This window comes from Leptosomus discolor, chromosome Z (genome assembly GCF_034619465.1).
Source record: "Leptosomus discolor isolate bLepDis1 chromosome Z, bLepDis1.hap2, whole genome shotgun sequence".
NCBI classification, from domain to species: domain Eukaryota; kingdom Metazoa; phylum Chordata; class Aves; order Leptosomiformes; family Leptosomidae; genus Leptosomus; species Leptosomus discolor.
Window position 1 is genome coordinate 79,800,078 of NC_141419.1, and position 24,612 is coordinate 79,824,689.

Sequence of the window (24,612 nt, forward strand, 5' to 3'; positions counted from 1 at the left end):
TTCTCCAAGGTAACAGCTTTTCAGGATATCTGTCCCAAGACTTCTAAAAATCCTTCTACTCAATACTATTCACTCATGGCTGAAATCTCATCAGCCAAAGTGAAAAGAGCTGCTGTCTAGCACAGGGGGCAACTTATCACCAGTGAATAAATGGTGATCATTTATTCCAATATAAGGTAGAACTCTTACACCTGATCCATAGCAACTGCAGGAACTCAGGAAGAACTGAGACCCATCAGAGGATGCAGGCAGAAGGGAAACAGAATCCTTATTTAGGAAGATAGTTATTGAGCTGTGGTGAAGGGGAGAGATTACATTCTATAAAAATCACTCCTTTCCCCAAAAGAAACATATCAGAGTCTGCCTATGACTACGTAATTACAATAAACAAACTTTACAACTAATGTTCAACATTTCCTGAAAGCCAGAATAAAAGAGAGAGTGTTTTTGTCTTGTTCTAAATGTTTGAATGCTGCTGCTCATCATCAAAAACACAGTGCCTTTTTCCAGACACTTCTCAGCTAAAATGTGTTGGAGATTCTACTTGAAGTATGTGGATATAAAAGTAGCTGTTGAAGTATTAGAGGACAAACCACAAGCCCTCCATCGATAACTAAAATTAGTAGAAGAGATTTAAGCAAAGTAACAAATTCCCCATCTCATTGAATTAAAATCAAAGACTGAAGAGTCTCCTTTGAGGTCAGCACACATTTTCTCCATATATTCACAAACGTTTCCTAAAAAGACTTGATTTAGTTACCAAATAAGAAATATCTAAGAAGTTAAACTTTTTAGTATTTGCAACAACCACATTTGCAAACACACACATACACTCATATAAACTCTCTCTCTCTGCTCCCCCATCCGCCCCAGCATCTTTAAAACAGAAAAAAATCTTTGAAAAGGGAGAAAATTTGTGCTCTCTCTGCCAGTTAAAGACCCACACTGTATGTAAATTCAATTGTGTCCATGCAAGTATGTCCAAAATCGACAATTTTTACCTATGAACTTCCAAAATCAGAATTCGCATTTTCCACTCTGCAAGATTTTTCTTCCACATGTCTAATAAATTAGCATTATACTACAAAAGATTTTTTTTCTCAGAAGTTAAATACGGTGCAGAGGAAGCTTCTGAAAAATGTTAACTTATCCCTGTCTAATTTACAAAATACATCTTATCTTCAAGATTTACATCTTTGCATCTACTTTTCAGATTTCTGAAGCCTAAGACCTCTTCAAACCACTTAACAACAGAAAAAAACCAAACCAAACCAAACCAACTCAAAAATGTTAGATTCAATGAAATCAGTTAAGACAACCTTACAGCTACTGAAGTGAAAACATTTCAGATGCTCATCTGGTTCTGTGCTAGAGACCATATAGATATATGGTAGTTCTTTAAAGCTACATTGAACAAACATTGGAGATAACATAGTAGTGTATATTACCCAATCATTACACTGCCTTTATAAGAATAGATATGATTTTACTCTAACACCTCCATCACTTTAAGTTCAAATGGGGATATGAATAGAAATGGGATAAAAGAGTTTTCCTGTATTTTCTTAAATTAGACAATATGTATAGTTAATTAATAATTCAACTGGCAAAACTTACTACAAATATTGACTTATGGCACTGATGGTATATTAGAAACTATACACAATGTAAATTGTACTTCATTCAGTCTCATGGTTCAAAATAGGAGTAGCTTAAAAAGAATTTTGAAACATAAGAACTCACTTTCCATCCATTAAGATCCCAAATAAAGAATACCAGATATTAAAAATACGCATATATGAGAGATTACAGTTCATTGTTGGAGGGGAATGGAGATGAATGTCGCAGAAGAACCTACACTGAGTAAACAGAATTGAACTATGTGACAATGACAGGAAGTTTTTTTATATATATATATATATATATGCAGATTATATACATATATATATATTTATGTAATATATAGTGTATACACACACACAATCCTTTTACCTTTATCTTGCACTTCTTTTGAAAATCGCTCCCTTTCAATAGCTGATTCACGTTCTATCCGCTCAATTTCAGCCAATGCATCCAATTCTACTTCATCATATGACGTTATAGTTCCTTGTTGCGAAACCTGTTGCTGTGTCTGTACCACAGGAGTTTGAGGTTGTTTTGCAGCAACTGAAGTGTTCTGTTGTAAAACAGGCACTTGTTGTGCCTGAAGGAAAGCTGTCTGTTCATGCTGCGGCAAACACTGAGCAGCGTTTAGTGGGCGGTTAACATCCTGTGGAGTAACGGGTGTTTTAGAAGTCTGTCCTGGGTACTGCACATTAAAAGGAATATCACTCTCTGACACACTGCTGTTTTCCAAACCAGAAAGCATATCATCCTGCTGGTCCAAATCCGAAGATCTTACACGAGAGAGTCTTAACGTAAGTTTAGTGGAGTCCTTGGAAGGAGAACTAATGATATCATACATTGCAGCTTTTTCAGTCTGGTCTTTTTCATCCTTGCCTAACTTCATTTTCTTTTGTTTCTTTTGCTTTCTTTCTGGAGAATCTAACAATATGTCTGGGGGAACATCTCTAGGTGATGCATAAGGTGGAGGCTGAGATTGTTGGATTAAAGGTTGTCTTGATCCTAGAATAACAATTCAGAAAAACTGAACAGTTATGTTGTTTCATGTTTATATAAAAACACACTAGATATAACCTACATAATTTTAATGTGTATTTCTACATATATCTGTGTTCACAAAAGGTCTAAATAAGATTGGTAGGACGCACATCATTCCTAGACCAAGATGTAATCTAGACAGTTGCAGTGCATTTCCTAGGAATTTTAGCAGTCCACTGCAGGTAGAGAAGGGATCATTTCAGAGAAGATGGAACAAAAACAACCCACCACCAAAAAAGAATAAATAAAAATAGTACTTGCAGGTTCAGAATATCAACTATTAGAAAACGATGAATGAAAGCAAGTTGACTACAGAAAAAAGGAAAGACTGAAATGATTCTTAACAGGGTCCAGTGATGAAGACTTCATGATTATTGTATAGGCATTAGCCATTTCAGCCACACACTTTTAATTTAAAAAAAAAAAAAAAAAATCAAAATCAAAATATAAACAACCTCCTTAACACTGATTCTGACAGCTCCTTTTCAACTTTTTTTTTCTTTTTTAAAAATTTTATTTTAGGTAAATTCATTCCAACCTCTCCGACTCATTATTGTTTTAAGGCATTTTTCTACCATTTCCTGCCTTATCTACTCTCCCCCTCCCTTTTTTCCTTAAACATATGAATTTTTACTTCTACATGCACTCCTTCCAGGTTTTGATTGTATCTAGAGAAATTTTTAAAAGAGGACATTTTTAATTAAAAACATTCTCCAATTAATCACATTTAATTTTATTTTCCTCAAATTAAACCAGCTCCCTATAACTGTTAGCCCAGAAAACAGCTTTGAAAAACAGAGAAGCTTTTCAACTTGTCCCTAATATAATTGTGGGCTGCAATTTTTGGCTTAAAAAGGAACACTGGGTTGGGGGGGGGGTGTGGGGGTGTGGTGTGTGTGTGAGAAAAGCCTATTTCCTGGCCAGCCCCCTCTTGCTAAAGTAAACATTTGTCAGATTCCATTCATCCCCTGGGGAATACTGGTCTTCAGAAAGCAGTGACTGAGATTATTATTAGTCATTATTATTAGTCAATCTGGTTCAGGTCATCACAGGTCAGTACTTCTAACAACAATCAAAAACTAATTGGAATACAGGTCCCCATGTGCTTCATTCAAGAAACAACACTGAACAAGAAAGCCGCTTTATTCTGCAGCTTAAATTTCTACCACATAATTTAACAAATTCTAAGAATCATTAAGCAATGTACTGACCTGTAAATAAAAAAAAAAGAACGGATACTTCTAGCAAAGCTTCAATTCACATGAAAGGTATGCCTTTACTCATAGACTTCTTTGCACGTGCTGCTATACTTAATTTTCTCTCCCTAGTGCATTCTGTGAGAGCTGCTCTAACTTCTGTATGTAGAGAGCAGGGCATGAAATGGCTTTACCTTACACCTTCCTGACCATCAGCAACAACTCCATATTCTGCCAATAACATCCATAATGTTGGGAAGCCCTGTTTTGACTTATCCTGATCCTCAAGATCTTTCTACTACTCCACTTCCCCTCATCAAATTAGATATCATACTCAACCACCAGTATAGAAGTCCTGACTACACCCTATGAAGATCTCTCACTTGCTTTTCACCACAGATTCCTATTCCTGTGATGCTCCCCCCTCCAATTACTGTCTCTTTTGGTAATTTACAAGATTGCCTTAGTGTAATGTATAGCAGAAATTGTGAGCTACCGATTTCTTTTAAGGTAATGACTACCACTCAGGAAATATAAGCCCTGGTCTAGTGGAAGGTGAACCTGTCCATGGCAGGGGGGCTGAACTAGATGCAAGGTCCCTTCCAACTCAAACCATTCTATGATTCTATGATTCTAAGATTCTACAAATATTAGAGGCAGCTCAAAACTTTTCACAGTGATCTCACTGCCATCTTACTCGTGAATCATCTTGAATACTTTTGAGTTGCAAGAATGGAACATTCACATTTTTTCACAGTCACACTTCAAGTAGAGGACACAGATTTGATTCTCCCTTGTTCTAAACTTTTAAGTAAATATGACAAGATTGTTCTGATTTGGTATTAATTTGGTGTTTGTCATGCTAAAATATAAACACTGCAGCAACAGATAAAGTTTCTTTTTATCTTTGGGTAGACTTGAGGAGGTCAGAAGGATTTCAGTGCATTCTATTGAACATACTTAGAATTCAGTAAATGAAGAAACAAAAGGAAAGTTTTCCCTCTCCTAGGCAGCACTACAAATAAGTATTTGAAAGTATCTTCTTCTTGAAGGAAATTCCTAAAAGATGTTGACAGTAAGGCCTATAAGCTGCATTTTAAGAGTACATGTTCTGGCAATAACTTCACACATTTCTGAGATGTTTAATGATGGTTAAGCCTCTGGCACCAAGGAGGCTTAGAAGCTACAATGCCTATGTATTGAGGTGAAAAGAAATCGAAAAAGATGAAGCATTCTGGAACAGTTTCACTCTACCACAGACATTAGCAGTTTTGAACAGGTATTACAGGTTGAACATGTACCATATTTTGTTGGATGCTCAGAGTTCAGACAAAACATCACCCATTACACAGACACAGTTGTGCCTGTAACTGTTGAAGACAGTCTGGAATATTTCCAATGGGAGAAGGCTTGAGTCATCATATGTCTGACGACAAAGGTCTTACAAGACTTGTTGATTACACGAGAAATGTTTGCTGAATCAGTTGAGATTCCAAGGTTGAGAAGGTTTGTTCTACAAAATGCTGTCAATGTAGTAAATCATACAATGATCTTCAGAAATGATCTTTGGGAATGAATGGCATTTCAGAATATTCTTTTAGAACACAGAAATAAGTAGGCAGCTTTTGAGTCTAAACCTAAGGCTGCGCGAGAAAAAAATTGTGATTTTCTGTAGTTGATCTTCCATAGTATCAGTAAAAGAACTTTGTGCAATCTCTCTCTATATGACAGGTGTATGTAAAACTTGTGAGACAAAAAGAGATTCTCCACTGATTTGGGAAGCTCATTGTATCATTACTGAATAGCAAATACCGATGGTCAACCAGGTAACACCAAATGTAGCTGAGAAGCAGGTAACATCAATAGAAAATAAAGCCTCTACAGAGAACAAATGCACGCATCAACAATATCTCCACAGTCTTTCAGTAACAGTCATCCTGACGACCCATGATAATCCTGGGACTGTTTCTCTATATTAATTAGTTTTCCTACTCATTCCTAGGGGTAGATGTCACTGTGTATGGAAGAACTTTTATTAACTGCTGTAGAAATCTGTAAACACCTTTTTTCTGTGACTCTTCACTAATTTCTTAACAAATCCTTTATAATGCAAGCAACTAGAAAATGCATTGCCTTGACAGTGACTTGGCCTTCTTAAAAATGTGAAGTTTCAAAACCAGTTCTTGTTTGTTTACCTCTGGAATGGCTTCACTTGCTCATTGTGCATTAGTAACTTGGGTAGCTAACAAATAAGCTTCTGTCCAGGAGACAGCACACATCACTGACATCTCCATCTTACGGCTTTTGTCTGCATACTTTTCTAATCACATCACAGTACCTGCATCTCATTTAAGCATTCATGATACTTCCTCTGATCATCTCCAAGCTTCTTCAGAGAAAAGACCACTTGCCTTTCAAAGCTGATGCACCAAAGTCACATCATTGATCACATTCTTTGTTGTGACCCGCATATTTAAAAACCAACTATTAAGCTTACCAGCAACTTAGGATTCACATATCTTACAGAATTTAAAGAACTACTTTGCACAAAAACAACTTCCCAAGGGTCACTCAAAACAGTATCTTCATATTCCTTTAACTGCCTTGCAGGTAAAGATTGCCAGATGTTGACAGAAAGTCTTTCACCCATTCTACATCCTCTTTTGTAAGAAGTATCACTCCCTATGCATGAAAGCTGGAAAAAACTGCTAGTGAATAAACAAAGACTAATGTCTAATACTTGATTCATAGCCCACTGGAGACAAACTTCAGAAACATTCCAGTGCTACACCTTTTTAAATGCATAGCAAAGTGATCCTTGAGACTCCAGAACATTATTTAAGTGGGTACCAAATTGACGTACAAACCTGGACACAGCATTCCAGACTTTTTACTGGAAAAGTTTTTGGAAATAGAGGCTTTAAGCAATGCATATATGTCACATGTGGATTATTAGACATCACATCTGAGTAATTATACTGTATATAAGTTCCTAAAGGCAGAAACTGCAGAAGGAGGAAAGAACCAGAGCATTCACATTGCATTCATACTGACGTTAGTCTGTTGGAAAAGCTAAGAACCTGGTGATGACAGAACCCAAGGAACACACTACTGTCAAAAGATTTTAAGAGACTACAGTTACAATGTGTAAATGTGTCTCATTTTTAAATTTAATATGATCTTATTTACACTTTCACATAAATGGAATGTTTTCATGAAAATGAGATCAGACAAATTCACCCTGGACCTCTGGCTAAACCAGTCTCAGAATTGGTAGTAATCATCTTGAGAATTTGTGCCTCCAGCAGGCTCAAAAAGGGAAAACCAGTCTCTTCAAAAGGATGGTAAAGGACTGCCCAGAGTATTATACATAGTCTGTATGATTTCTCTGTAAAGACTGAGGTAATAGGTAGTATTCCAAGTGAATTTGTTAAGAGTAAGTACCACAAAATCAAGATAATTTTATTCTATTAAGCAGTAAGTCTTGTGGATTAAAGAGAAATGAGTGCCATATCCGGACTTTAGCATGTCTTTCTATATAGCTTCTCAGAACAATTTTACTAACAAGTTGAGGAAATATGATCTAGACAAAAATACTGTAAGACTGCAGTATACCCTATTGCAAAACTGTGTTCATAGACTATCAATTTTTCTTGGTAAAAATGGATGAAGGGAGTATAGGTGAACAAGTGCAGCTTTCCAGAGCGCTGTCTTAAAAGTTTAAAATGTTTGTCACTAATGACTTCTTGTGTAACAATTATAGAGAATTTTATTAATTTAAAGATCATAGCAGCTTTTCGTGTTAAGTCTTTGAGAAACTGCTTTTAAAATCAGAATAAAAATTTACGATTTGTTTGACTCATTTGAACAACCTTTTAAAACAAAAGAAATTCAGTGAGAAGTAGCACAAACTTTTTATTCATCTGAGAAAAAGCAATTATAACAACATGACAGGAAGGTAGATAAGCTCTACAGAAAGACAGCAATATGTTTAAACCAACTTGCAATATGAATCTAAGTTATCAGCAAAGAGCAGCTACACTCTTACATACAACAGTAGTATCCTACAAAGCTGTCTATGGTAGTTTTCTGACTACTCATCCTTCTAAGTCTTCAGATAGAGTTGTATCTACAGTTTAGGACAGTACAACATCAAGACAAATGCAGACCAATTAGAATTCAGATAAAAGCAAAGACAATTAGAAGCTCAGAAATTATGACTAATGTCAAGATGATAGAAGGAAATGGTGGTGTTCAGTCTGTAGAAGATTAGATTAATGCAAGACATGACAATGTTCTTTGATATGTAAATGACTGCTATAAAAAAAGGACGTGAATTGTTTTTCCCTGACCAGTGGAATGAGGTCAAGAAGTGTCATGCCTAACCGCAACAAAAATTATTCAGGCAAAGCCTTAAGAGTGAAGCATTCTAGCACTAAGGATTTAAAGAGGTTGCAAGCAAGAGTAAGGAAACTCCATTACTGACATTTTGACCAAAAAAAAAAAAAAAAAGATGGAATTCATTGAGAGTGATATTGGTACAGCTCATCCAACATGAGGGTAAGAAGATGGGAAGCCCCAAGTCCTTTCCTGCTGTATTTTCTAAAATCACAGAATGTTCCTCTGGAAACCGTCCCAAGTTTTGAACTAGATATAAAGAAATTATTACTTATTTTGATTAACAGACAATGTTGACATTCATTTTCAAAGAATGAACGAACTTTTTAAAATCCAAATTTGAAGGGATAGCATACGAGATGGACAAAAAAGAACATGCTTTTGGGAAACAAAACTCTTTCAAGGGAAGAGGCCCACCACTTTCTCCAGAGCTTCAAATGCCTCGTGAAAAACTCTGCTTTGGCTGTCCTAGCTTAGAACTGATGTACTCAGAAGCCTCCTTGCATAAAAAATTAAGACTTGAAGAAAGAAACAAGAACGAATGTTTATTTTAGCCCTGTCAGAAAAAAATCTTTGCATAAATTTCTTGAGGGAATAAAATTTATTTCTGGAAAAGTGTGTAAAATTACATAGTTTCATAAGGGTTGTTGCTAGTCCTTACAGATGTTTTCCCGGGAAGTGTAGGAAACTGTATGGAAACAGGACTGTAAATGATACGAACTCTCCTCTTTGGAAAGCAATGGACTCAAGTCATTGTGGAAGGCCTTCCCTTATATAGATCTTCAGAAGTCATCTTAAAAAAATGCTTTTCTGAGGTTCCAGAGCAGTGAGAAAGTAGAACAAATGGATAAAGGGTTTTGATGAATAATCCATCTTGGGTATTGGAACGTACAGAAATTTTTATGAGATCAACAATAGGAAAATACTCCAAGTTAATTCTTCACAGATATGAATTTTTTAAGAAAGTAGATGTGGTAACAGATGATAGCACGAAAGCAGAGCCATTATTCTGTTTGCATAGTTAAAAATATAAAATTTAGATTAAAAAGAAAGGATGAAGACCAGCCTACAACTTCTGGATAAAACTTCAGCTGCTCTGGTATCTTTACTGGAGCAGAAGTGAAGCAAAGATTTTTGTAACACAGAAATTTTACTCCACTGAGTAACTGAATAACCAACGAATAAATCAAATATTACCTCTGCCATCTCTCAAATATTTGCCTGAGTTGCAAACAAAACTTCTTCCTCATTCAGATTCTGTCAATCAGACAGCAATGTTCAGTCTTAAAGTAATACAAGACTGTGCAATCACCTTATCCAAGTCTCCGGAATTCCTTCCTACTTCCACGTCAGAAGTACAGAAATTCAGTCTGTAACTCTACCTTCAGTTAACTGCCTGAAGTTTCAATGTTATATGAGAAAGCTTAGATACTATCCTTCCTGAGATCTCTTTCTAGATTGATGATGTCCAGAGCTATTCTTTTTGTCCTCCCAAACAAACACTTAAGTATTTTGCTAATTTTCTCTATCAAAGTTTGCAACCCGTCAACCAAACCTTCAAGTGCTAATGAGAGTAGCAACAAATATCTCAGCATAAATATTTGCTGTTTGTTCATCACTGGAAAATTCATCAGCACAACTTTCACTCCAGACCATAGGCCAAAAACTTACTGTCAGGGATCCCATGTTTTAAACGTCACTGTAATTATCCATGTCTTCCACACGTTTCTAAAATACGAGATTAGGCTAAGTAAATGTCTGCAAGATTCTTGCAGCATCAAGAACTGATTCTTTCAGTCAGGGTTCATTAATCTCTTCAAGAAGACAAAATGGTAGCACCATTAGTAACAGTACTTCAGTTGTGTGCTTTATGAATAGGAAAAGTAAAACTAACATACTGGTAAATAAATTAAAAAGCTCCTCTTGCTCTTTTTCAGCCTCTCTAATGCTGAACCATTACAACCTCAACCTCAATCAGATCATTTTCAGAAATCATCTGAAAAGGTACCCCTTCAAAGCAGGGGTCCGAGATAGCCAATTGAAACAACAGCAACTTTAAACAAAAAAATAATTCAAATACTCTTCTGTCTGAGTGGTAATGATGTATCTGAGTGGAAGTAGCTTAGATTCACAATGTTGTTAAACTGATAAGCTCAACAAAGAGAAAAACAACCAGATTTAGTCTTCACCATTTACACAAGTCTTACAAGTCCTTTAGCACAAGACCTCCTGAAATTCTGATGCTGCTGGCATGCTATACACATACTTCTCACTTGCCACATGATCCACACTTCTATCACTGTTTAACACAGTATATGCCTACAGAAGATGAACGACAGAGATCATTTAGTAGTCACAGGATCATAGGATAATTCAGTTCAGAAGGGAACTCAGGAGGTCTTCAGTCTATGCAGGGCTTTTTACTCAGCCTGATCTTTAAAACCTTCACAAATAAATAATGCACAGATTCTCCGGGCAACCTTTTCCAATGCTTGACTGTCCTGATAGTGAAAAAGTTTCTTCCTTAGACGTAGCTAGAACCTCCCATTTCAATTTCAGTCCATTGTATCTCATCCTTCCTCCACAATACTGAAAAGGCTGACTCAAATCTTCCTGATAATATCCTCACAGGTACAGGAAAGGCTGCTCTAAGGTCCACCCCTGCCAAAGACATCTCTTAACCAGGCTGCAAAAGGCCAATATCTTCACCTTCTCTGGAATGTCCCCCATCTCCTGTTCTCATTTCTTCACCTAGGCCGACCATCCAGAAAGACTTAATTTTGTTTCAGGGCTAAAGAGAAGAAAGCACTGTTGCATCTTTCTACTATTGCTATGTAAATATATATGCACTGAAAGCGTAAATTAGCAAGATTATGCCCAAACCCCTACCTTGCTAAGTCTCATGTATCTCAGTCATTGCTTCTTAGGGTTAATATTAAAAACAGCAGTATGCATTCCAGATTTTAGCACAAAGATTTATTTTGAGCTGATTTTTTTCTGTTCCCTCTCAACTGACTAAGAGTTCACCCTATTCCTTCTCCACAGCTACGGTATTCAGGGTTCATTTATGCTATATGTATCAAGTTCACTGAACTGCTTTAATTTCATGTTCTTAAAATTTCATGATTGAAATTAAGACAAGCGTTGCATGTTGAGCTGGTTAAGAGTTCAATACTCGTAATGCTGCCTTTAAATCATTTCTTACGTAGAGCAACTGAAACCATTCTTACAAAGAATTTATTCCCCATATTGCAAAGGATTTTAAATCCTTCTGTCCTCCACAAATTTGAGCTTTATATTGAAGGATCATTAGTCAATTTTGTGACCTTCAGAAATTCCTTCTGGATCAGAGCTCAAAATAATTTTGTATTTGAAATATAATGACATACTCTGGTACTATTTGAACACAGAAGCCAGGAGGAATAACTAAATAAGCACTCTGTTCTTTAAAATTGGGAAAAAATACATTGATATATATGAGTATTAGACTACCTTTAAGCGTTCCATCACTTCCAGCTGGAGAGCAGACTGACTGTGGTGACCTCAAGGAAAAAGATGCAGCATTCCTTATTGAAGGATCGCCATCCTAAAGTGACAATGATAAAAAATTAACATTATGAACATGAACACTGGATAAAGGCTGAAATTAGTACATACACTGATAAAACGGATTGGACAAAAAAGCATACAAGAAATATTAGAAAAATATTTATTTACATTAAAATCTTTGGAATTTAGACTACTATTAGACTACGATATAGGCAATATTCCAAAGCACAATCAGTCCTATGAAGAATCTATAACCAGAACATGCACACAAAAATAAATCTATGTACATGTCTTCTAGCTAAATAAGGACATTTGTTTTACACTGATTCCATTTAGAACTTGTTTTTACAAGCACTCATAGTAAAGAGCTGAAAATCAGATACATGATCGCTATAGAATACTAACTGAAAGAAACAGAGCAATAAAATGTATATTTTAAAAACAAACTCACCATTTTTTCATTTAACCTACCCTTAAGCTTATCTAGAAAGCCATCTTACTTATACAGTTAAACAAATTAACATTTGGTATTTATATACTCCAGCATACACACATCAGAACTGAACAAAATTTCTAGCACTCCCATTGCAGCAACTGAAATAGTGTCATGTAGAACACAACTGGTGTGACTTCAGCTTGTTATTTGTCTGTTTTGACAGTTACATAGGAAACAACTCAATGGCAGTATGAAGCACTTCCCCAACATGGCAAACAAGTTCTACTGTCTTCTCAGTTTTGCACACAACAACCTGCTTCAACGGAATTCATAATTTCTGACAAACATTTCTATAACATAATATAATAAATATAATATAATATAACACAATATAATATAATATAATATAATACAAATTCCAACGTAATGATGTCCATGCTCTACCTTTATGAATGTACATGTGTCTTTCTTACCCCCACATTATCTTAAGATTAAATACAAAATCCACTATTCAAATTCCAATTTCATGTTCTACGTGGGTTTTTTATTGCTTTCATGGAGCCCTCTGCTGTTCATGAGCATACTCCTTCACTCAGTGCCCTAACTAGAGCATCTAAAGAAGAGTATTTCCCATTTTTAGCACTGTTTTTTTATACAACATCTGCAGGAATGTTTTGCAAAAGAACAAACTAACAACCCCTGTATCTATGAAGAGACAATTTCTATAACTATAAACAAATTGCAAAATGTCTGTTCTTTTAAAGAGTAAAGTCATATAAACGAAGTGTCCAAAGAAGTTCTAAGGTTATTTAATGTTTCTTAATTAAACTGGTTATTTCAGTAGCTAATATTCTAACGTGGTTCCTCTATTGAGGCATCTGAATATCCACAGTTCTTTCATATAACTTTTTTTCCCCAAACCTGAATTATCTGTCTGATAAATACTTTTATCCTTTTGACCAATTTCAACCCAGTAAACAGAATGTTAGAAGGTTCAACTGTATTTACATTTTTACATGTCTGTATGAAAAAAACCACAGCAGCTGGTAGGAATTTAGAAAGCTAAATTGGCATTTAGGAGATAGAAGCCTGCATAGATGGGCAAGTACACAATCCCTCTGACAATGGCCAAACAGCCTATTTCCACATGCATAGCTGAAGATTAGACAGTGTGCATGGTACGCTTCATGAAGGCATCATTGACACTGCTTAGGGAAAAGGAAAGAGTTTTAAATTTATGGACTGAAAGTGCTTACAAGTCGAAGAATATAAATCTGTAAGAAACCAGATTTCCTGAGTTTCACCATCCATGGGTACCTAGAAAACATCTAAGAGATTTTTTTTTCTTCCCACAGTACAATGAATCTAAAACTCACACTGTGCTATTAATCATACTTACTTTTGCAACAGTGCTTGCAAAAAAAGTTGTTGCCTCATATGAGGAAAGCTTCATATGCAGAGAAATCTAGTATTCAGATTCGATCTAATAAAAAGAACTGTATCTCGAACTTATATGTTGTTATTTTAAGTCAAAGTGAATTAAATAGGCAACTCATCAGGAAATTGTCTACTACATTGAAATTGTGGATCTGATTCTTTTCAAACTTGACTTATCTTTGACTTGTAATAAATCTCAGAAAACCACCCTGAATATTGAAAAAAACTGCTTAGTAACTTTTTAACACATATGTTTTATTAGAACAGGAGAGATCCTCTACCCATCACTTGCCAAGGACATAGGCAAAGGCACCTTTTATTAAATTAACTAAAAAGACTAACTAGATAGCTGACCTTTTGGGTACACATGTCATTCCTACCATAGCTGACAAATTTTAAGAAGTGCTTATTTACAGTTTCCTAGTTCAGAGCTTCAACAAAAGGTGGTATGTAAGCACAAACTCATATTCCAGGAATGCTCTCAAGTTTACTAAAAATCAGCCTTACATTGTATGCACATGTGTATGCACATGAGCCTTCAAGGGTGTAGCCACTGATTTTGTAGAATCATATACTGCAAATACAGAATAACCCATAACTATTCACATTTTTTAAAGCAATAGAATACTAAAACTAGGGAAAAGAATAAAAAATAAAAGTTTTTCAGTTTTATGATTTAATAATCCTAATTCATAACTATTTTTGCCAAATGTCACACTGCTGCTGAAAGGGCGGTAACATTATGATTAAGCCTATTACTCATATGTAGATGCAAAACTTTAATTAATCCAAATTCTTCAAACTGTTTTCTGCATGATAGCTACTACAATCAGCATTTATAGGTATAATTACAAACAAAATAAATGTAACACATATGCTCCATTAAGAAAATGCACAAAGGGATAAAAGTGCAACGTTTACTACTTTTAATATTTAATATTTCTCCAATTAAACCAATCAATGAGGGTATGCTTTACATTTTCATAGTCTCTCCATTTTGAAGGAGTTTCATTTCTAAGTTTTCATGAACTAGGTTGCGGTTGCATTGCCTGAATCACAAAATTAGGGATGAATATTTTAAAATACTTAATTTTTTTAAATTATAAAATAAGTTATCCTAATATTAATGTTTAAAAAAAATTCTGTCTTAACAAAACCAAGATTCTCTTGATAGTGCACCTTTAACACATTTGGGGGATATATGTACATTTAATGCCAAGAACAGCTTCCTCTTTTGAAGAATTTGCATTACTGAAGCAGAGACTGAGAAAAACATTTGATGATTACTATGCTAGATTCCTTCACTACAACACTCTCTTGTTTAAGACACTACTTCTAAGCTAGTATTTTAAATCAGCGTAATTCTTGCATTTTAAAGAAAAGGCAACTAATAAAACTAGTAATTCTTTTGGAGTTCTAATGTATTAATCCTGGGGGGTTTAGGGAACCTGGTGTTAATAGTACACTTGCTGAATACAACACTTTTTTGCTTCCACAGGTTAGTTTAGGAATACAAGAGTTGCCCATGGGTTTTTGGAAGCTAAATAAAACACTGCTTGCCACCAGGTTTTGATGAAAAAAATAAAATTGAAACTTAAGTGCTCTTCCTTTACAAGCTGTTAAAAGACTGTGTGCCAAACTTGTGAAGAATCCGAACAAGCTTCATTCACAGGATGAAATCCTCATTAAGAAGAAAATAAATCAGTATTCAAAAGAAATGTGGGAGAAAGTTGGATTTTTTTCCTTTAGATTCAAGGTTTCAGAAGTAATTTCTCCCACATGAAATAAAGTCACTAGGGGAAAAATCTTACAAAGAACACATGCCATAAAAGCACGTAACAGATCAGTAAGAAAAAATGTCCATAGGAATTCTTGCCTTTGATAACACTACTACATTACCCAATAGGTTATTCAAATATGTGATGTCTAATTGACAGTTGCAGGAATCTTCAAAGAGACAAGTTAACTAAACACTTATTTAGAATATAGTATTGTTTGCATCAACATATTGTTACAGTAATTGGAGAGATACTCTACCATTTCTTTAAAATAAACTCACATATGAGATTATGTGAAATTTTGTACTTTTCCTAATTTCATCAGAATCAATGTTACAAACGGTTCCAAAGGAAAGAGAGATCTAGAAAAAATTAAATCAACATTAAAGCCCCGTGGTTGAGTGTACACATCTGAAATGGAAACATTTTCAGTGGTTTCATACCTCAACAACAACATAATAAAATATCAAACTTCTAAGGCAGCTAAACACATGCTTGCTTTATCATAGTAAACATTTGCTTTATCATAACAAACTCATTTAGGTAACATACATCACTACTCAGTCTGTGCACCATCTGTAGGTAGTCTTCATTTGAGCCATGTCTAGAATTATCAGCATGATGATTAGCTGAATTTCCAGACAACTGACTTGAAACTTTATTTTCATGGAGATTCCTCATCCCAGCTGTGACAATGGGACTGGATACTGAAGCTGAAATACAAAAAATATAAGTTAGTATACTGATATATTGACACATTTGTTCAGTCTTAAAAAGTTTCAGAGAAAACACCACAGTGGACATTAATGAGCTGCATGCAAAAGGTCTGGAATCTGAACAAGAATCCAGCTTTTTGATTGAATCGTTTCGCCACAAATACCTTGAATAAAATTATATATCCAAGATTTTTATTTTCAAGAGAATTTAAAACCTAAATTCCATGTACAGAATAGGCAAATTTCTCTCAAATTTCTGGACTAATTACAGGCAGTACCACATTCTTACTGGTAATAGAAAACTTTGCTTTCCTCTACATAATTTACATTGACTACCTTTAATAACTTCCAAGGTATTCATGAGACATCAGCATTACACCCAGAACAGCTATATAGATTCTAAGCACAATGCTAAACTTTAAGAACAAATTATTTAAAAGAAGCCAATAAGAATTCTACTTATGAACAAAAAAATGCCTAGATACTGTAACAGTGTTCATGTTGCTCAAGATTGTTTTTAGAAAAGGGAAGAACAAAGAAATTCATTAATTCTGAAGGCCATTTTTGCCAGTTACCGCAGACCCTGAGCATAATTCTAGCCAACTTAGAATTAATCTAGTCGACACTACAAAGGTTTGTAAGGCTAAATAAGCTGGCAAAAAAACGTTACACTGGCAAAAATGAGGTTTTCGCTAGCACAGATAAATGATGGCCATAGCTAAAAAATAAATATTTTTGTTTCAATTTTCTCTATTGTCATGTATACATGGCAAGTATCAAAATGGGTGCACAGAGGGGAGCAACGCAACATGAACACGTGTTTTACTCTTCTTCCTTTTTTTATTTTTCCTTTTTTTTTTAATAAAGTATATACTACCACTTTGTACAGTTTGGAAAGCAAAGCTTGAACATACCTGCCAACTCAAAGATTTGCATTAAGCACGTGACTCCTTCAAATAAGTTATGAAACTGTGAAATATGCACATGAAGGTATAGCTTACGTGAGATAGGAGAATAAAACATTACAGACTTACCTTGTTGCATCTGAGGATGTGGTGTATAACTTGGAGGATGTGAATATGGCATGTATCCTGCAGGGCTTTGAGGAGCATATGGACTAGGCACTGGACTGTTCTGTTGTGCCAAAAATCTGTTACCAGAGCTTGTCTGTGGTGGCACAAAACGGCTAAAAAAAATAAAAATGTAACAGTTCAAAAAGCAAATTTAGACAAATTTATTATTCTTTTGGAATATTATACATTCAGAATATTACAATTTCTTTAAGACACAAAATTCCAACACAATCAAGAATCTCCCTTAAAAGCAGTCTTTTAAGCTAACAATACCTTCCCAATTTCAATCATTACTTAAGAGTCACAGCTTAGGTACTGCATTAGTAAAAAGTAAAGCATAGAATAAAAAGCGTTCATAAGATCTCCACCTAGGGAAAGGAAACAATGACACAAATATGTACTAAAATAAGTTAGTTCTAGAAGCTTGAATGAAAGTGACAGCTAAATTTTAATTAACAACTAGGATTAACAAGGAGCTATGTACTCTAAATATGATTCTCCCAGTAAGATTTCAAAAACCTTCATCTAACAGAACTATATTGCCAAGATATAGGAATGTGATAGGCAGTTAGGCAAGACGTGACCCAAAGTCCACTGAATACAACTTATTCTTTCACTGGCTTTATCTTAAACTGTTCCTACAGATAGAAAGCCATAAGAATAACATAGGCTTGTGACAATAATACATACACATTATAACTTACATTCTTACATTAAATTTTTAAAATAAAAAGAAACCAAACAAATACTTCAGAAAGTATGTTACATGCTTCCACAACCCTTAGTTCTAGGTATCAACTCTATGAAGGTAAGCTTCCATAGAAAGAAATACCAAAGTATTTACCACAAGGATTTTGCAAGGATCTTGAGAAGACTTTATAATATTCATTGTAATACTCAGAATTCAGAAAACCTTCTTCAACATCCCTTTCAGGTATAGAAGTAAAAACATGTAGTTTTTTTGTGCACATACAGAGCATTTCATTTGCCAAAACAATTACAATAACTTGAAGTGAAATGTGAAATTGAATTATTTTAATAATGATATCTAATGATGAAATCTGTTAAAGCCCAGTAACTGGGTTGAAACTACATGCAGAACTCTTTCCTCTAGTCCAGATTACTTTATTATATTGATAAATGTCTGGGTTATAGATACATGCTACTTGCCAACACTCAGAAGTTTAAAAAAGAATCAGAAAGCTGACGAGGATGCTGCTGGAAGACTGGCCAAACTAATGGGCCCATCCTCCTGTCAGTGGCCTTTTGTGTTAACTGTTACAGCAGTACTCCATGCTTTCACAAGCCTTCTTTCCCACTCTCCTATCACACTGGTACTATTACACATGCTGGAACACATTGGCCTTATCTCTCCTATCCTCCTCCCAGTAGTCTCAGCTGCTGCCACAGGCTGAAAACAGCTGGAGAGGTGGCAGGAGAAAGGGAGACTCCTTAAACAGGAAAGAAATTTTGCCAAAATTATGGGAGGGAAAGTGAGTAGAGAATCATGACTAATCCTTAGAATACGAGGATTCACTCACTGACAGAAAGGTGTTTCTTTGCCAAATCAAGAAACTCACCCTGCTGTCAGAAAAATACAAAGTTTGACACTGATCACCTTCCACTCACATACTTGCAACAAGAATTGACTGTCAACTGTAGGATGACTTTGCAGTTTGCTGCCCCTCTCACCCCATGTAAAAGAAAGCATTACCTGGAAGGGCTATGTGAGATAGTGGTTTGTTGATAATTGGAAGATGCAGGACTACCACGCATGGAATTCTGAGAAATATTAAACTGCGACATCATCATCCCTAATAAAAAGAAGACAGCAGCATTACTTTACACACATTTCCTTTTTAATCAATGAAGTCTCTCATTTCAGAAGTTACTATATACAAAGACATTAACATCATGTACCCATAACTGTCGGAAAACACTAGAAATGATCGATTCCACATAAGATGTCCATTTTACACCATGACATAAAAAAGTGTTCCCTAAAGCAGAGTTAATTCAGTTATAAATAGTAACAGTAGTACCTCCCTCTGTTCATTAGAGCTTCCCAAACCAAAACCTACTAGTAAATAGAAATATTTTATAACAGGACAAATATTCCACTCTGCAAGCTCTTGTGTACAGTACTCATTGTGCCAATAAGTAAAAGATTTGGAAACTTCACCAGTCAGAATATAGAAAACTTATGTCCCATTTTTAGAGCAAGTATAGCAAACAAACATCTTGCACTGAGTGTTGCAAGATATTCTCACCGTTCCCATAATGCCTTAGTGGTTCCTTTCTACCCAGGGACAAAAGCTTTCTGTTCCACCTCCAGTATGCTTACAAGGAATGTTATCACAGAAGATGCTGAAATATTTCAATTGCAAAGCAGAACCAATATCCCAATTGTAGGCTCCCACAGTCTGTAGAACCCCACAGTCAGGCTTCGGAAATTCCGGAGCTGTAGTAGCTGGCAAGTACAAATGTTCTTGAAACTAACGAATTTAAGAAGCATTTGCACAATGCCCTTAATTTGCTTGAACTTCAGTCACCTGAAGTGGTTAGACAGTTGGACTAGATGATCATTGTAGGTCCTTTCCAAGTGAAATATTTAATTTTATTCTATTGTAACTTGTATCATTATCAGGGAGAATTTAAAAGAATCTTTCTTTTTTTTCCTCTCTTTGATACAGGTATAAAGAATTCCATAACAACAGCATGACACTGGAAGCCGAAGTGATACAGAAACACCAAAACTTAAACGAATTTTAAGTTACTTTAATTACACAATTGAATGTCTTGCAGCTAAATCAGTGTCAGAATTCACATGCACATACATGATCCACAGCTGTGGGTAAAAAGCACATCAGTAGTACAAATATTTTAAACCAAAGGTTAGACAGAAGGCTGACACAAGTCCCCAATCCAGAGTGTTTGAGAGCTGTCAATCCTTCAATTGGTATCACCGATTTCAATTACTACAATATTCACACAAGCAAAGCTAGTTTCAGGAATCCTTCCTGTCACCCTCTTTTGTCTTCCACTCTCCGCAGCAGAGAGATGTGATAATCCCACAAGAATGCAGCCGTTACTATCTCCCTGTAGGTGTGAAGTCCTGCATTTCAAGTACATTAGCACAGGCAAACTAGCCCAAAGCAGGAGTGAAAGTCCCGTGTTACGGTGAAAAAACATCAGAGACCTCCATACTTCAATGCAGAGGAATTCATTGTCCCGAGTAACAGAAGCAGACACCCAACTCCTGCAAAATTTCTTTCAATGGACACTGGCTCTGTTGCACAGAGGAAAGTCAGGAGGAAACTCCAGGAGTTTTGTGTTGGAGGCAGTGCCTGGCACGCCCACTGCCTGCTCACCTCATTGCCACTCTCAACGCAGCTAGGTACAGTATTTTAGTCAAACTACTAACCCTTAACATTCATGTACAGAAAGCTGGCAGAATGTACCTGTACGAGCCTGAACTATACAAAGTTTCACTTAAAGCACAGACTGCACTTTAAAAAATATATCTATTTATTTTCTCCTCCCTAAATTTAAAACACATTTTGAACCACTGATGTGATAGGTTTTGGTTTAAAAGAATGACAGAAAATATATAAATGAATCTATTCTCAATGCCATTTAAAAAAACCCTAAAACTTATTCTGTGATGGGCAGCTCTCACTTCTGTCTCTCTGTTGAGTGGGGGCAGGACATGTGAGGCACAACCTAGGTAACAAGAAAAAATCCCAAAACAAAAACAAAACAAAAAAACACCAACAACCAACCACCACCACCAAAAAAGTGTCTCTGAAGTTTCCAGACAGAGAACAAGTATGCCCAATAATGTTGTAAGGAGAAAGAAGGAAAAATGAGTCCCAAACATTTAGTTGGGACAAAATATCTTCTCGTACATTTTTTACATTGTTGTCACATCACTAAGCAGCAGATGTATGGCATTTCCATACTTTTAATGCAACCTTCCGTTTTAAATGCAACCTTAATTTTGACTGTTGGTAATGTTCAGGTGTGAGGAAACATTGTCCCAGTACTCGCATTACTGGAATGTGTTTCCTTAACACATAGTCCCAGTCTTGACTACAATATTTTGCTTGGAAAAAAGTGACATGCATAAATCTATTTTAGCATTTCTAAATGCCAAAGAATGCACTACTAAAAACTCAGCTCAAGGTCACAGAAAAAGTCTTGTATGATAAAACTGTATTACAGTATCATGCATGCTTAAGCTGGGACTGCTTGCCAACAGGTGATTTTTCAGTTAAATATACACTCTTATCGAAAATGTACGTCTGCAGTTATTGCTCTTAGTGTTGAACTGCTGCAGTGTTGAACTCGGGAGAAAACATCAACACAGAATTCTGCTTGTGCTTTACCTTACATCCACAAGAATTCAAAACATAGTATTTAGCTTTCTGAAGATGTTTTTATTTCCTGACAAACTGTACTGAACCAAGAATTTTACTGTGTTTAATGTAATGCTTTAGCCAGGTGATCCTCCTGTTCTTGCATTGGAAATGAAGGCTAGGAGCAATCAGAGTTCACTTTGTCCATATGTCCTGGTTTGAGCTAAACCAGAAGTAATTCTGTTCAGCGATTTTACTTTTCAGTTAAGTCTCTTCTAAGTAACTGCACTTCCTGAAAAAATGCAGAATGTTTTTCCAGACAGTGACTGTTTCTAGCAGTGATAACGCTTGATTTTTATACTTAATACCAAGAAATGCTATGCAGAAAGGCTCTTGCTTATACCTGCTCCTGTAAGCAACCAAGGTCACTGCTACATTCTGTATCCCATGCTGAGGTGCTGGAAGTGAAAAAGGGTCAGAGCAAAGTGAAAGGTCACACCTGCAGGGAGGAGCGAGCCAGACAGATGACCCAAAACTGACCAACTAAGTATTCCATCCCATATACATCATATCCAGTATAAAGCTGAGGGATCATGAGGGTTAAGTTGTTCTTCTTTGATGCCCAACATCCAAGGAGGACTGAGTCTTCTTCCATCTGCAATCCTGATCCGTGCATTCCTGAATCCAGCTCCTGCATCCTGTCTGCTGCGGAGTCCAGCCTGGGACTGCCCCAGTGCCACCAGTGCCAGCCCTGCAGCTTTAGTGGTGACGTATTGTCATCAGGGGGGTTGGGTTAGGTATTGGTTTTGTGTATATTTGTATATACTTTATTATTTTCTTCTTAATATTATTTAACTTATTATTGTTGTTGTTTCATTAAAGCTATTTTAGTTTTCTTTTCCAATCTCTCCTTCATTCTCTCTCCCTTTTCCTTCTGGGGAGGAAGAGGGGTCAACAGAGAGCATCTGTCATTCATTATGGCCGGCCCAGCCCTAACCCATGACACCACACTAATGCTGGAACTGTCACTCAAGTTTTCATGGGGCACAGACCCATCCCAGGCTGAGTTAAGAAACTGGGGGACCCACTGTCTAGGTTCCTTCTCATCTGTGATTATTACAAATAGTGGGTTACAGCACCCAGTGCTTCACTGCATGCTGGATGCAACAGAAGGTGGAAAGAAAGAAGACAGCAAAGAAAACTCCAATTCAAGCATATATTCTCTATGGGACACCACTCTGCAAACTAGCAGAACAGTTACAACTCTTCCCACAGCTGGAAACATCGTACTCTGCCACAGCTACCACTAAACATAGTAACTGGAGACTGTTTTCAGAGCTTAAATTTCAGGAGACATGTATCAATGACCTTAAAAATATTTACCATTGACTTTCACATTTTCATTCCAGGAAATTTCTGCCTTCTTTCAAGAAACATTACATGTTCTGTCCTTAGCAAGTTCTTTTCAAATATTGTATGGCTTTCTACTCACCAGCCTAGGTGAATGAACCTAATAATCAAATTCTATTATTTTTCCCCTCCAAAACCACCCTACACTTCCTATCCCCTGTGGAGTCCAGTAACACTTCTATCCGTATCTCTAAAGTGCTAGCAAAGCTTTATCCTCACACTGGGAAAACACTGGATATTCTCCTACCCATTTCATAGTTGCAATGAAACACTAAAGTACAGATTTTCAGTAAGAACAAGGCATTTTTCTTCCAACTTCAACTATTTACAAAGACAACTATATGAACCTAGCCATAAAGCAATGAAAATTATTTTAATATAAAATGCAATCACTCATCCTAGAGATTAAACTTTATAGTGAAATTAATTTTTTTTTTTTTTTTTTACAAAAATATCTTATAGAGTTTATTTCCGTGCTTATTCTAATACAATCACTCTTAGAAGACATCAAAGTACGTAGCTCTGTATCACTATCAAATACAAGGTAAGGCATAATTATCACAGTTGTGTTCCATATGTATTTGTGGTTTAGTGGTTAGTATCAGTCCCCTAAACCTACAGAACATAAAATGCAATCAATAAATAATAAAAAAATCCTTACCGCTTTGTACCCCGTATCTGTTTTGCATGCTTTTCTCCCTGAAAACATTAGGATTCCTTGCCAGGATAGCCTGCAGCAAGACCGGTATATCTCCCTCTGGATCATCACTGCCAAGGTTATCTTTCAACTCTCTGGAATTGTGGAAGTAAGCAAATAAAGAGGCAAATGCATTTTCAAATTATAAGAAACTATGAGTCAAGTAAAAAAAAAACCAAAAACAAAAAACCAAAAAAAAAACAAAACCAAAATGAAAGAAGACAATTTTCTGTTAAAATATAGAAAAAAACAAGTCTGCAAAGCACTGTTCCCTGCCACTATTTTATTTACTCTCTTCTTTATGAAACAGCAGAAGAGATGTGCCTACTAGTCTTCAAAATTATTTTCTGTTACTAAGCACTTACATATACACAGCTGTTCGATTCAGACTATTATAAAAAGTTTTTTATGCCCACTTTTATATTGTGATCTTCTCCATAGAAGCATGCTTTGGCTTAACATCAAGAAAGTATTATTGTAGTAGTAAAAATAACATATTCATGAATGTATTACGTTCAGGCAGCAGCCCAATGTTTGAGAATCTTTTATTTTAAAAACTGGCATAGCTTCGACATCACAGGATTCTTTCTGAACCATAAAAAAAAATGTAACAAATTTTCTATAAATGTATCCATGCTTTCACTTGTTGTTTGCTTTGATGACTTTTAAAAGCTATTTCCATTTGATCAAAACAATTGATTGGAACTTGTAAGAAAAAGACAGAGTTGTCAACATGAGACAATTCAGAGAACAGCACGGAAAAATTAAAAAAGAAAAGAAAAGAATTAACAAAAAGAGAATAGATTAGCATACTTCCTGGTTCAATTCTTGAAACAGTTACGTTCAATGCCTAATCAGAATTGACATGGGTCTTACATGGGTGTCTCAAAAAAATTTTCTTTT

The 24,612-nt window shown here is 35.7% G+C and overlaps 1 protein-coding gene across 5 annotated transcripts in view; it reads right to left on the minus strand.

Moving 5' to 3' along the window:
* NIPBL (NIPBL cohesin loading factor) overlaps nt 1-24,612 on the minus strand; it is a 107,636-nt gene that overhangs the window by 79,641 nt on the left and 3,383 nt on the right. For 4 of the 5 annotated variants that reach the window (XM_086479911.1, XM_086479908.1, XM_086479906.1 and 1 more), the window contains exons 3-8: nt 23,674-23,804; nt 18,959-19,058; nt 17,206-17,357; nt 16,008-16,168; nt 11,748-11,841; nt 1,993-2,625 (exon numbers count right to left, since the gene is read on the minus strand). In XM_086479911.1, coding sequence (XP_086336037.1) covers nt 1,993-2,625; nt 11,748-11,841; nt 16,008-16,168; nt 17,206-17,357; nt 18,959-19,058; nt 23,674-23,804 — 1,271 coding nt within the window. The remainder of the gene's footprint in view (nt 1-1,992; nt 2,626-11,747; nt 11,842-16,007; nt 16,169-17,205; nt 17,358-18,958; nt 19,059-23,673; nt 23,805-24,612) is intronic. The other variant, XM_086479909.1, reaches the window with a different exon arrangement.